Source organism: Pterocles gutturalis, unplaced genomic scaffold (assembly GCF_000699245.1).
Source record: "Pterocles gutturalis isolate BGI_N339 unplaced genomic scaffold, ASM69924v1 scaffold25843, whole genome shotgun sequence".
NCBI classification, from domain to species: Eukaryota; Metazoa; Chordata; class Aves; order Pterocliformes; family Pteroclidae; genus Pterocles; species Pterocles gutturalis.
In genome coordinates this window covers 511-14,213 of record NW_010126347.1, presented here as the reverse complement: position 1 = coordinate 14,213, position 13,703 = coordinate 511, and the positions used below count along the sequence as shown (strand labels likewise).

Here is a 13,703-nt window from a genome sequence, read left to right as displayed (position 1 = left end):
GTTCAGCTGGCTGTTGACCAGCACCCCTACGTCTCTCTGCCGGGCAGCTTTCCAGCCACTCTCCCCTGAGCCTGTAGCGTTGCAGGGGGTTGTTGTGACCAAAGTGCAGGACCTGGCACTTGGCTTTATTGAACGTCATACAGTTGGCCTCAGTCCATTGGTCCGACCTGTCCAGATCCCTCTGCAAAGCCTTCCTGCCCTCAAGGAGACCAACACACCCACTCAATTTGGTAACCTGTTCCCAAAGAAAGGGTGTCCTGATCAAGCGACTGGAGTGGCTGATCTTCAGCCTTAACTCACCGAGATGGACTAAGAATGCCCTAATTTTCTTGATTAAAAACTTGTGCTAAAATAAAATAAAATATTCAAGCACATATGAACTTCATGTGTTCTAAAGTCAAGTCCTCTTTTAAATCAGTAGAAGTAATCCCGGGACTGCAGAAGAGGGTAAATGTTGTCCTCTAAGAATAACTGGATTGTCTTCTGTACTGCAGTTTAAACTAATACTTCATACATAATACTTCTGTTTTTTTTTTTCTTAATATAATAGAGCTGTCTTTGTCACATTGTCACAATTCAAGACATGTAACTATTTCTGTGCAGGATCTTTACCTGAATGCTGGTGGTGTAACGGTATCCTATTTTGAGTGGCTGAAAAACTTGAACCATGTCAGCTATGGCCGCTTGACTTTTAAATATGAAAGGGATTCAAACTACCACTTGCTCAGTAAGTACTCAGTTCCGCTTTCGCTCACTGTTTAATTAATAGATTGGACTAGCAAACACCAAATGTGTGAGAAGTGAATACAGAACTATTTTAAATTCACCTCAGTTTCCCACAAGTCTATTATTGTTGCATACGGAAGAGCAGGAAAGATTTGATGGGTTAACTGACCTGCACCTCAAATGACTTGAGTTAAATGCATAGTTTTTCAGTTATTTTTTAATTCATAAAGAGATACTTTCCTCAATTTTGTGAAAATACTGAACTCAAACCGCTTATGTGAAATATTTATTACTTCTTAATAAATGTCTTTCAGCTGCACACTTGATATTTGAGAAGGATTCAAAGTTTTATTGGGTGACATTGTTCTGCCCATACAACAACAGAGGATTCATAAAGGGCAAGAATATAATGGGTACAGGCACTGTAAAAATCAGCTCCACTTAGTCATTCTGTGCTTCCCAGTTTCTGGGCCAGAGTACTGATTACATGGAGAGAGGAAGCTTAATGGAGAAGACCTGCAAGATATTGCTCCATTTTAAACAATATTCTGTAGAAAACATGTGAGAATCTTGGGACATTGGACTTGACAAAACATGCATCTGAATGCTTTTTAATATAACCTTTTCTCATAAATTATACCTTTCAAGATGTGTCTAAAATGGTTGAGCGCTATGGCAATTCGAAATTAAATCCCTTTCTTAACTTCAGTGTTCTGTCATCTGAAATACTCTGTGATGTTGTTTAGGAAACCTTACTAATTGAGTGTCAAGAATTAAAATGAAGTAAGTATCAACTCAAAATACCAAAGCACTTCTCACATCCTAAGGAAAAAACTAAAATTCCACATGGGCTTTTTTCTTAGCAAGTAGTTGTATATTCAAAGTGCAATATGAGATAATTGATTGCTTTAAATTCAAGAAATATTTTGTCTAATGCTATCTATCAAGTTAATCCAGATGGCTCTATCAGCTTTCCGAGGTTAGTGAAGTGGGATCAGTAAATCCACAGTCACTTGCCATGTGACTGTACTATAGCAATATTGCTACTAATATTGGAGGCATTCACCTATAAAAACAGAAAAATCAATATCTTTCCCATTTCTCAGAAACCTGAAATAAGATTACTCCCTTTGCCCCCGGTCCCTGTAGTCTGCATTTCAAACCACTGAATGCTGAAAATCATGGGGTCAAGTCCTCTGTTAGGGAGCACATTCCTTTCCTTGTCAGTTACCTTGCCTCTGCTTTTTTTTCCTTTCTAGTGTCTGTCCAGGAAAGCTTGGAAAGAAAATTTGGGAAACATGGTGGAACTATTCCAGTTGTGCCTACAGCAGAATTTCAAGATAGGATATCGGTAAGTATTTGCTGTTGGTTTTTTTACTGTTACTATAACTGTATTCTCGTATTATAACTGCAATCTAAATTTTACCATCGTAGTTATCTTGGAGGTTTTTGCCTGAAGCAGGGCATTAGTACATGGTTAGCTTGATGGCCGAACAAATAAAGCAAGCCAATGATCTGAACTGCTTAGGAATACTGGAAGTAAGCTAATTTTTCTTTCTTTTACTTGAGCCAATGGAAAATATCTCCAAAATTGTTAAAAAGCTAGTTTTAATACAGATGCCTTTTATATTTGTAACTAGTGTTAGATTGCATGTTCCTGTTCATACACTGGAGTTTTTCAGAGTAACAGCCTATCTCCGTGAGGTTTGGTTTTTTTTTTTTTACCGGGGAGTGGGCTGGGAATGATTCATTTTGCAGGCCAGTAAGGAGAACTTTAAAACTTGTGGGTTTTTTCCTAGTGCTTTTGTTTGCTATGAGCTACTTGATATTTCTGCTGGCTAACCTGATAAATACATAGATTCTATAATTTCTTTGAACTCTAGCTGTCAAAGTCCGTGGAACTTGGAAAATACTGCCTCAAACATTACCAGAATTTGTTTTGGAGATATTGTTGGTATAGTTTGCTTAGATTTCCAAACAACTGTCAACAAGATACCACACCGCAGACAGTTTGATATGCTGTTTTTGTAACTCCAGGATAATACAGACAAGAGCTGAGTGAAAAGTTGTAGAATGTTCCACTAAGACTGAATTAATAGGCAAAGAAAATTAGGTAAAATTTGTTATCTAATGTGTAGCAATACATGGTGGGGAAGTTTTTGTATAAAATGATGGGTTGTGAGCTCATCCATTTGCATTCAAATGAAAGATCTGGAGGTAATGACAAAATAAAAGCCTAGAAATCCACAGCAATCAAAAAGCAAATCCAGCATTAGAAATTGTTCTGAATGGAAAAGAGTAAGACTGACTAATGATGTCACAATATAAATCCAGAGTGTGGCTACCTTCCGAATACGGCATGCAGGTTAGGTCCCTGTATCTTAAGACACTGTACATGTGGGAAAAGTTCAGAGCAAGATCACAAGAATAGTCAAAGATATGGAAGCTTCTCATACATGGAACAATAACTAACCTAGGTCCTATTGTCCCAAACTAGTCCTGGGGTGGAGATAGTGGCCTATAGAATGAGCAGTGCGAAAATGGATGAGTAAGGATAGATTGTTCACTGGAAGGAAGGGTGAAAGAGAGTGAGATGAGTTCAAACAAAACCAGCAGAGTGAGGTGCAGAATGAAGAACGAGGATGGTTCCTAGCACAGCCAACAATTAAGGTGTGCAATACTCCGACAAGGTACGTATGGAAGCTAAAAGGGTTGGTCAGTTTGTTTTTTAAACACAAGTTTAAGAGGATATGGGACAAACGATTGGGGGAAAAACTCCAGTGAGTTATGAAAAACATTAAACCATGCTTCCTCAGGAAGAAATCAGGGGAATTGCATGTAAACTTGGGCTACTGTCACATGACAGAAAGAGAGACTTTAACCTGATCCAGTATGATGCTTTCATTTTCATACATGTTAGGCTGAATGAATAGCATGGTAGGTAGGTTCTGTGGCTTAAAGCAATTGCTGTGATCTCTTAAGTACAAGCCATGGAAACTGGCCTAGTAATTTCTACATCAAGCCCAAATTGGTATGTGAGGGAAAGCACGTATTTTGTTAAGGAAGGTCTCAAATTATTACTAAATTACAGCAGTCAGGATGGTGGAACATTGAAGCTGATACTCAGTCATCCTAATTCAGGCTATCTTCTGTTACTTATTGTCCTGCGTATTTAAATTTTAATGGACACAAATGTATTCTGGAGTTGCTCAGGGCTAATACAATGTTGAGTATATGAATTGGGGATCCATGCCCTTCCTAAAACGTGTCTGTCTATAAAACAATTGCAAGTAGCTTCTGTAGGTTATTAACTCTTGGGAGTTTTTGTTTTAACATTTACTGTGCGTTCTGAAGGCTAAAAACAGTATACCACATCCATAAAAAATGCTAGCGTCATGCATCTAGAAGGTAGGCATATAAAAGACTTCAGTGCTTATGTCTGAGGTTTTAGAATTGAATTGACCATAATTAGCTCTTCAAGTAACACAGGAAAGGCAATTTAGATTCTTACACCAGTCATTAGAAGAAAATGAGCAAGCAAGCTTCAGTATGGGAATACAACATGTCATTGTCCCTACTACGGCTCTGGTACCTTTTTTTGTTCTGGATTAAACCCTGATTTTATTCCCTGTTGTTGCAGGGTGCATCTGAGAAAGACATTGTCCACTCTGGGTTGGCTTACACAATGGAGCGTTCTGCCCGGGTAAGTATTGCATTGGTAAATGTACTTGTATGAAGAAGAACTTGCATGACTTTGCAACAGTTTTTGAATAGGTTATCCAGAATTTGATTGCAATTAAAGGAGTAGATAAACAGTTCACAATAATGGAAGTCACTGTGAGTATGAGGTATTTCTGCTCTGTGCCAGGATGGCTAACTTTAACTGGGTATAGTAAACGTTAGAGACTAATACATGAAATCAGGAAGTATTTCCTAGTGGAAGCTGTAGTAATTAGAAGCTTTTTAGTTGTCGTCTTGCACCTGACTAATCTGGGACACATACCTAAGAGTGCTTTACTTTACCACCAGCAATTTTAGATTAATCCCTTTATGCAGTATTTTTAATTAGTGGGGCAAAGACTACTGGAGACCTTTTGTCTCTCCCTGCATTTGAGGTACATGTGGATCCAAGACCTGAAAAGGGTCACTGTAGTAATCTGGGAAAGATTTTCTTCCCTTTCAGTTCTCAGTTGTAAGGGGAATAAAGACATTTTAGAATTGAGCCACAAAGGATCTGAGCTCTGATACCAGTCTAGTGGCTCTTACACTCCTAACTTGGATCCTCTAAGCAAAATCTAGTATAGTTCCTATGGAGAAACTTGCAGAAATCACATACATTCTTTTCTGTTTCAGCAAATCATGCGTACTGCCATGAAGTACAACCTGGGTCTGGACCTGAGAACAGCTGCCTACGTCAATGCAATTGAGAAAGTCTTCAAAGTGTACAATGAGGCTGGCCTGACCTTTACATAAACAGGCCATTACCGCTCCTTATTGTATCCAATCCCTCTCGCTGTTAATGTACCCTCTTCTTGAGAAAGCTTATCACAAGTTTACATGTAACCATAAAATTTTCTTTTCTTCTGACATTATAGTGGATCCTATTCTCAATTAGTTTCAGTCCAAACTAGTCTTTTTTTTTTTTTTTTTTTTTACAATAAAAATCCATGTATTAGGCAATTGTATACAAAGATGTATCTGAAGACAACAGTTCATCTGCACTTGTAGGGGCCATTCTGGGTGTTTCGCCTACAAAACAAAATGGTACATTTTATGTATGAAAGAGTGGTCTTGCCACCTGAGCCACTTCTCAGACTTCAGATCAGATACTGTACTAGATGAGCACGTAGCTCATTATTACTTCATGCACTTTTGTTTAATGATGTAATTTTAGCTTTGGCACTTTCAGTAAGGCCTTGTGTGATCAATGCTGTGGCATTGTCAAAGGAAGAATGGGCCTCCAGCGGGGATTAACTTTGATAGGAGGCTAATTTTTATTTGAGTAGAGCTTTGGGCCTGATTCTCTTTAGGCAATTTTTTTTCTTTAACTGTGCTGCTGTTATAGGACTGTCTTTTGTTGCTTGTTCAAGCTAGCTTGACCATCACCATGAAGTATGTAGAGGTGACAGACTAATATTTTTATAAGCTGAAACTATCAACCAACTCTAGTTTTTAATCAAGTGTCTACATAACTATTCTGACTATAGGCTTTTTTTTTTTTTTTCTAAAAAAGGGGATAGTCTGAATTTGGTAAGCAATCATACTTAGGGTTTTTTTAAATTCTTTTTCAGTCTTTCCTTTCAGAGGCTTTCTGAAAATTAGATACTGCCTCAGTGAACAGCTAGAGTGAAACTAAACCGAGAAATCATTGGCCAAACTACAGAGGAGCTAGAATGCTGCTATATACTTAATCCACTGTCATAAAACACACAGCCTTTTTTTTTTCTCCACATCAGGAAGCCTTGAAATTTTTGAACAGATTAGAGTACAACAAAATGGACCTCAACACAACATTGGATCAAGCACAGTTTTTCAAGTATAAGGCTTTTGTCCAGTGGAGTCCCCTTGAAGTGCCAGATATTATTTATGTGATGAACAGGAATGGTTTTTTTAAAAGGCAACTAGTCCCTCCCAGAAACTCATGCTTTTTTTCTAACTACTTTGTAACTGCATGACATAAGCTGGAGAGAAGAGCAGTTATTAAAAAAAGAAGTTGACCTTTCCAAACCTACTATGCTGGTGTATTACTGTTTGTATTTCCTTCAGTCGTTTTCCATAGTTACAGTCAATCTGTGAGTCTTCACAGCACACTTTTTTATTCATTACATGCCTACTGATACGATACTGTCTCCAAGTTATCTTACAGGGCTCACTAATACAAATCTCAGTCTCTTGAACTTGCCTGTCAACAAGACTGTTGAAGTTGGATATATTTGGTAAATTGTTTCAGGTCTTTACTGTGTCCTCTCAGATTTGTGTGAAGTACTATTCTAGTAGTTAGCATTGAGCAATAAACCTGTGTGATGCATTTAACTAGTGACTTACTCCATCATATATGCTGATATCCAGGGTTATAAAAGTATTTCCACTTAAGTGCAGTGGTTTTTTGCCTTTTTTATGAGACCCTTTGAACATGAAAGAATTACTGTGATCAAGGTGTGGATCTCCAAACATGAGATCTGTACCTTAGGTCACACTTTTTTTTTTTATGTAAACATTTATTGGGTAGTAAACTGAAACTAAAATTGTAACAGTTCAACTCTGATGAATTGTAACCTACTTCCACCAAAACTCAGAAGCAAAAAACTCAAAAATAAATCTAGTTTTATTACTGAAAGGAGAAAGCATCTTAAAAGCTGAGTTGCATTATCTGTCAGCAAAGTTGATGAAAGTGAAGTGTAGTAGCACTGAAGAGACTTGGCTAGTTTACTGTTGTTCTCCCTCCCTTTCCCCCTCATTTCCTCTCCTCTCCAGCTAGTAAAGTACCTCTGATTTGCCTCTGCAAACTTGAAAAATGGCATCCTTTCAGTGTTGGAACATATGGAAAGCTGGCATAGGTAGCTAACTAGGATATTTTCTACCTCCTACTTAGGCTGAAGGAAAAAAAGCCAAAAGCTGCACAATGCCCAAATTTCCCAATTCATTAACATCTTATGTTCTTATATACCCACACATTAACACTTATTTTCACAGAACATCTTGAAAGAAAGCAGGCGTACCACCAGGTATGATTTCACTAAACCCAGAGATGAGTCCTTAAGGTTAACTGGATTTCTCCTCAGACAACTTGATTGTAATGATTACTGACCTGTTAACAGAGTCAGTGTTGGAGACCTGTGAGACATGAACCTGAGCACATCTAACACTGGTATAAGGAAAACTTGAGGTACTTTCTATCAAAGACCTAAGATTCCTGAGGAGATTCATGCTTGGAGTCTGACAAAATCACAGCACTTCAGCTGATTTGCCCTTTGCTTGTAGCTAAATGTAAGAACTAAATTACCAGTGAATCCAGATTTATTGTGATAGATAGCCTGTCCTGAAATGGTCTTGTATGTTAAAGCTACACTGGTGCTGAGCATTGCTGAGCTCAGTCCCAATGTGATCAGGCAGTTAAGAAAAAGTAAAATTGCATGTTCCTTATCACATTTTGCAGCACATACCTCTCAAGACCTGTCAACAGCAACAGAGAGAAGAAAGGGGTAAAATTTTACCTAGTTTTTGTTAGTTAATGGGGTTTTGGAGGCCTGGGTGCAAAGCAGCTGTAGTCTTTTCATAGCCCTTAGCCACAGCTGAAGAAAGCAATCACTCTCTGGGCTGTAGGTTATAAATATAACTGCCGCAGTTTTTTACTGTAACTTCAATTAGGTGTTAGACCAAACTTCTTGGGAAGTTCTCCCCTCCTTACATCTACATACCCATGCAGACAAGTCTTATCTTTTGGCTAACAACATTGTCACTGCTTGTATTCACTTACATGTCTCTAGACATTCACGAGGAATCTTGGTAGGATGTTTGGCAGGGAGCCAGTCAGTGCCTGACATTAGATTTATGCACAGATTTGAACCTGCTCTGAACTACACCTACTACCTAGAGTAAAACACATCCTTACCTTAGCCAGTATCTGTAACCTCTCATGCAGCATTAAGTGCTGATTATGTGGATAGTTTGTGTTGACTAGTGGCTCAGTAAGCACTCTGAAGCTGCAAGTGAATTTCATAAGGATCATAACTACAATGTCTGGGGTTACATACTGCGTGCAAATTACTAAATGCAAAAATATCTCTATTATACAGAAGAGCAAGTAAAATCATTTTTCAATCATTTTTCATCCCAGCAAAGAACTCAGACCTACATCTCTTTTCATTGATGGCAACTGTCACCATCAGGAAGAAGTGCTGGAGGAATGGTAATTCTTGCTGTGATTTCAAGACACAAAGTAAGTGACCAAGTAAGTTACTAAATTACTCTGTTAGTAACCGGTGAGTCTGTAATATCAGATTCCTTACTTATTGCAGTAGCAAGACATTTCTTCCCTTGTCACTCTTAAGTTCATGTGCACACACACAGTTTTTTGGTTTTTTTTACAGCCCAGACGTGGTTAGTTCTCATTCGTCCAGCTCCTGCTTGATTACTGTCCATCTGTGTGTTTGACAGGAGCCCTGCAAATGTGGTAAATTACTCCACTGCCATACTGTGTGCTGCATTACACATCAGTGCTTTCCTGTGCAGAGCTGTTGAAGTTGTACCAGTGACCCAGCTCAAGCAGCGTTAAGCAATTCGTGGCAAGCTAAGTGCTCTGTCAGCAGTAATGCAGCGTTCTGCTGTTAGCAGTAGTTTGAGTATCACAGTGCTGGTGTACAGTGGTTACATATACCTTAAACACACTTGAGTCTTCATCAGCACAATAGCTAATTACAACTTTACAGATAAGACCAGAAGTAGGAGCACAGTCACAGAAGCGCAGAGGTGCTTACCTTGTGTTGATATGACTGTTGGGTGCTCAGCTTGTGAGACTTAACACACTCTATCATAACTTAAGCTCAGTGACAAAATGGGAGAGACCAGCTCTTAAGTCTTTGACTTTACTTTGTGCCCACTCCAAGCCATCCATTCCGTCACAAAAACAAAGACAATGTTTGTCTGAATTAATAGCGTAGCACAGCTTTAGCTGTCTGCTCTGTGAGGTAATCCAGTCTTTCTAGGCCAGTCATTGTAAATAGTTTTTTACTATGCGTAACCAAAGGATTCCTAAGGAATACATGTAAGTCAGGTAGAGTATAAGTATTTTCTTTATTTAAGAGTTATATGTAGTAGAAACTTGCTTACAAAAATTTTAGTGGTGGTACATTTTTATCTTCATTGTCCAAAGCTTTTGCCCCACGAAGTTGCTTCATTAGCCACATTTTTTACAGCTTTTTCACCGGTTTCAGCAACTTTGTAGACTTCATCGAGAGCTTTTAAAACAGAAGAACAAAGGTAACTGCAGCATCACTGCAATACCTTCCCCTTTCCCACCAGGTATGGGACAAGGAGCAAGGCAGGGATTTCAGTGGCATGACATTGTTGAAATGCACAGAGACATCACCGTACCTTTCTGACCAGCATCCTTAGCCTGTTCCACCACTTGCTGCACAGTCTGGCCCACCATGTTAACTGGAATTAGGAGAAAACCAAGTGTAAATCAAGCAGCCTTCACCCTACCCCTAAAATCAGTAATCACATTTTAGATGGGTTTGCAAAATGTTTGAGGGCTAGAAGATGAAAAATTATTCCGTAAGGATGGGCACCCTGGTCTAGTGGGAGAGTAATGCTATTAGGAAGCTGGCAGTAGTTCCCCACATTATCATGTGTCTTGCTACGCATGAAGATTATGGAAGTCACAATCTCTGTCACCTACAGTGTCAGGAGACAAACCCTAGTAGAGAATTAGGTGCAATGAAACCTTCCTTTTACTGAGCCTGGCTGGGATCTGCAGAGAGCAGGATGGGACCGTTTGGTTGGTAAAGATTCTCCCACCAACTACAGAAAGCTTGATACTGCCTGGAAGCAGCATGATGTGAGGACACAGCACATCAAAAAGTTTAGTGTACAGTCTCATACTTCTCTTGTATCTGGAGAAAATTGTATTCCCTAAGAGACTAGACTAGCTTTAAAGGCATTAAAATGTTAGAGGAGACAAGGCATTAAGGACAAGAGAAGGTATTGTCTTAAAGTGGAGGAACCGCAGCCTAAAAAATAGTGATAAATATTTGTGTGATCAGCCTCCAATGGTTATGATCAGAGAAGTCTTGCTCATGAGAATCAAATACAAGTTTGGGGAAAGGGCCTTCAGTTGAACCTGTATTTCTTTTTTTCCCCCTGGCTCCAAATACTACCTTTTAAAAAACATTGATGTGTTCTGCGCAACAGGCACTGAAGGGGGAGCTGACTGAGCAAGCCGGATTCCTCATGGACATTGCATGAAGAAGTAGTGCTGAGGTGAGGAAGGACATTTAAGTGGACTGGGAGTGTCTAAAACTTCAAAAGTCTCCAAGATTGAATAGCTCTTCAACAGTAGTTATTTTGTTAAGTGCCTTGTAAAAACCAGTGGCCTGTTTCACCCTGAACGCTTAGAAGACATGCTAATTATCATCATGCATCATCTTGTGCTGCAGTTTCCTAACATGAATGATGTACACTGCACATAAGGTGCAGCTAAGGAAAATTCTTCCTGGAGTAATCTTCAGTCACAGCTGAGTTCAGGGCTCCTTTTAGGAACTGTGGGATAGGTGCTAATTTTGGATACTTGCATAGCCCAGTTGTGCCACTCTGCACTTAGCAACAGCTTATGGGACTGTGTCTTCAGGCACGTGCCGGCACAACAAAAGTAGTTCAGAGACAAGGTAATTAATAGTTGCACAGCCACCAGTGGGACAGTCTTGTTCTAGTTAAAAATGAGCATAAAATACTCCTTTGTTTTTATTTAAATGGCAGTTTGGAAGGTACCTCTATTTATAATACTTCCAGGAGTGGGTGCAGTACTGACACAGATGCAACACAAGCTCAGTGTCACATGCAGTGTATTTACTGCCTGTCATCACGGTGCGTGCTGATGGCACAGAAGTGGCCAAAGTCAGGCCAGTGCCTGGGAGATCTGTTGTTGTTCCAGGATACAACTCTAGCTGGAAGGGCTGTGCCATGGCACAGGACTTGCTGGGAAAATGCGTGCAGGGTGCAGGCAAAAGGCTTCAGACCACTGGGGTCTGAAAAACTGGTTCAACTTTAAGTGTTTGTGACAAAAGGGGAAAGACTGCTGCTGCTATTTAAACACTTTGCTCCTGAGTTTGTTGACACCTAAACACTTAGATCAATCAGCTGAACACTGAGATTACTACTCAGCTCCTTCAAGATGAGAAATACCACTTACGAAGCATCCACGTCAGTCTTCTAGTATAGGAAGCAGTAGATAATGTTTCCCCAACATCAAAAAAGCTAGGAAAGTCAAAAAGGCTCCACAAAATATGCATTTCTAGAGCTGCTGTACAGCAAAAGCAAAATGAAGAAATCTTCATTTGAAAACACAAATTGATGGTTACCCTCCAATTGCCCACATCCTGGTGTTTCTCTTTCAGCATAGAAATAGTTTATTACAGGATAAACCCAAATTCTCTGGAAAAGGGGGCAGTGGGTGTGGAATTAGGCATCTTTCATCTTCTTAGCAAACTGAATGAAGGATAGATGGCAAATGAGTAGCAGGTTTTCCACTTGCTTTGCTTGGCACATAAGATTTCTATTGCATTTGAAGTCACAGACAAAATGTTTGGTTTTGAGAGTTTATGTGAATGCCACGTAAAGAAATACGAAAGAGTCTCTACAGTTTCATATATTATATTAAGCACAAATGATTCAGGAATCATGTGAGTCCAGGTCTCTGTGTTAAAGCTTCACCAACAATGGCTCATCTAAGTGGCATGTAAATTCAGGGTCGATTCTGCAAGCCTCTCAGCAGGAGTAAACTTGACTCAGGTGCCCTGACCCCTCCCGCAATTACACTTGTGCTTTTGGTGGGGTGCGTAACTGTGATACCAGTGGAGCTGGAGCACTGACAGCAGAGTAGAGTTGACTTAACTGCACACATTTGTGCAGCACTGAGCAGATAAAAGACCTTGGAGCCTCAGGAAGCTAATCCACTACGCTACTACAAAAATCTGTATTTATCATGGCTGTTCAGGTTAGAAAACAAAGCTGTTAGAAAAAATAAGCAGTCTTTACCTCCCCCTTGGGCTTTCCTCTGTCCTCCCTTCAGTGCATCACCTAGGCACCCACACAGTAAAAAAACAGAGTGGGAAAAGTTGTGGGATACCAGTAGTTAGTATAGGTCCTTCATTTACTATAGTGTTAGAGGGACTGGAGATACAGGACACTGACCTCACCCGTGAGAGCATCTATAAAGTTCATGCCTAAGGGAGTGATTTGCTCCCAGCTGCAGGACAAAAAGCCTGCAGGGGTAGGAGCCAGGCACATACTTTAACACCTAAGACACAAGAGGAGACGAAGCAGTGATTTGTATTTACCTGCCACCTGCGCAGCACTTTCAGCTTGTTGCGTGGCTTCCTCAGCAAGCTTCTTCCCAATCCCGAACATGGCTGCGCTCAGTCCTTGCTCCCCGCAGAGGATGGGCAAGTGAATCCCTAAATTCGGTTCTGTTACAATGTTCAGTGAAGTGCAGCTTTTTATAGACAAAGCAGGACTCCTCCCAGTAGTTACAGGGCAAATGCAAACTGGAACAGGGAAAGCCATGAGCCCCTGTCAGGTGATTAATACACAAGGCATAAAAGGGTGAAGAGACATTAGTGTTTATTATGGTTTCCTCCCCAGAGAGGGGGAGTGGATTAATCGGCAGAAGTTTTCCATAGCCCAGGAATGAAAGCGTTTTTCCATGTGGAGTTGGTAAACAGGAGTTGGTGGCATGCCACAGCTGTCCCTATCAGAGGCTCCCGAGCTGCTGCGGTGGCAGGAGATACAGGCAGGCACAGCCCCTTGTGAACTGGGCAGAAAAACATCGCATTGCAAAGCACTCAGATGAAGAATTGCTTAAATCAACTTCGGCATTTCAAGACCTTACATAGAAAAGCATCCAGTTTCAGATGATTCTTGCCTACATTTTTTTTTCTCCCTAGTGGGACTTAAAATTCGTGGTTATAAAAAGAAATGGGAGGAGCTAACCCTGCTTTTTAAAGTATCTGATGAAATCTTTGTTGTGTTAGACGAAGCTAATAGTTTTGTGGTGTGTCATAATTAATATTTTAACCACTTGTTTCCCATGCCTGGCTCAGGAGAGTGAAGAGAGAAGGTTTGTGTCCTTCCCCTGTCCCCACAGTGAAGACTCGCAGGCCCCAGTGCAGCCCCCGGGCCTCAGGCACCAGGCCAGGGCCCATGGCGTGCGGCCCCACAGCCCCCACCAGCCCTGGCTGGGGCCAGGCAGCACCAGGCTC

The 13,703-nt window shown here is 40.3% G+C and overlaps 2 protein-coding genes across 2 annotated transcripts; one reads left to right on the top strand and one right to left on the bottom strand.

The window, feature by feature from the left end:
- Window positions 1-603: 603 nt before the first annotated feature.
- On the top strand, window positions 604-6,455 carry LOC104465779 (glutamate dehydrogenase 1, mitochondrial-like; the record flags this gene model as incomplete). Its single annotated transcript, XM_010078961.1, has 4 exons — window positions 604-727; window positions 1,986-2,077; window positions 4,367-4,429; window positions 5,080-6,455. Coding segments are annotated over 4 exons (399 nt in total), but the record flags the coding sequence as incomplete, so codon positions are not given.
- Window positions 6,456-9,561: 3,106 nt separating this feature from the next.
- On the bottom strand, window positions 9,562-12,981 carry LOC104465777 (adipogenesis regulatory factor-like). The gene is made up of 3 exons (XM_010078960.1): window positions 12,783-12,981; window positions 9,820-9,882; window positions 9,562-9,683 (listed from the first exon to the last, which is right to left on the bottom strand). The coding sequence occupies exons 1-3, from the start codon at window positions 12,850-12,852 to the stop codon at window positions 9,586-9,588; spliced, it is 231 nt and encodes a 76-aa protein (XP_010077262.1). The 5' UTR covers window positions 12,853-12,981; the 3' UTR covers window positions 9,562-9,585.
- Between the last annotated feature and the right edge of the window lie 722 nt (window positions 12,982-13,703).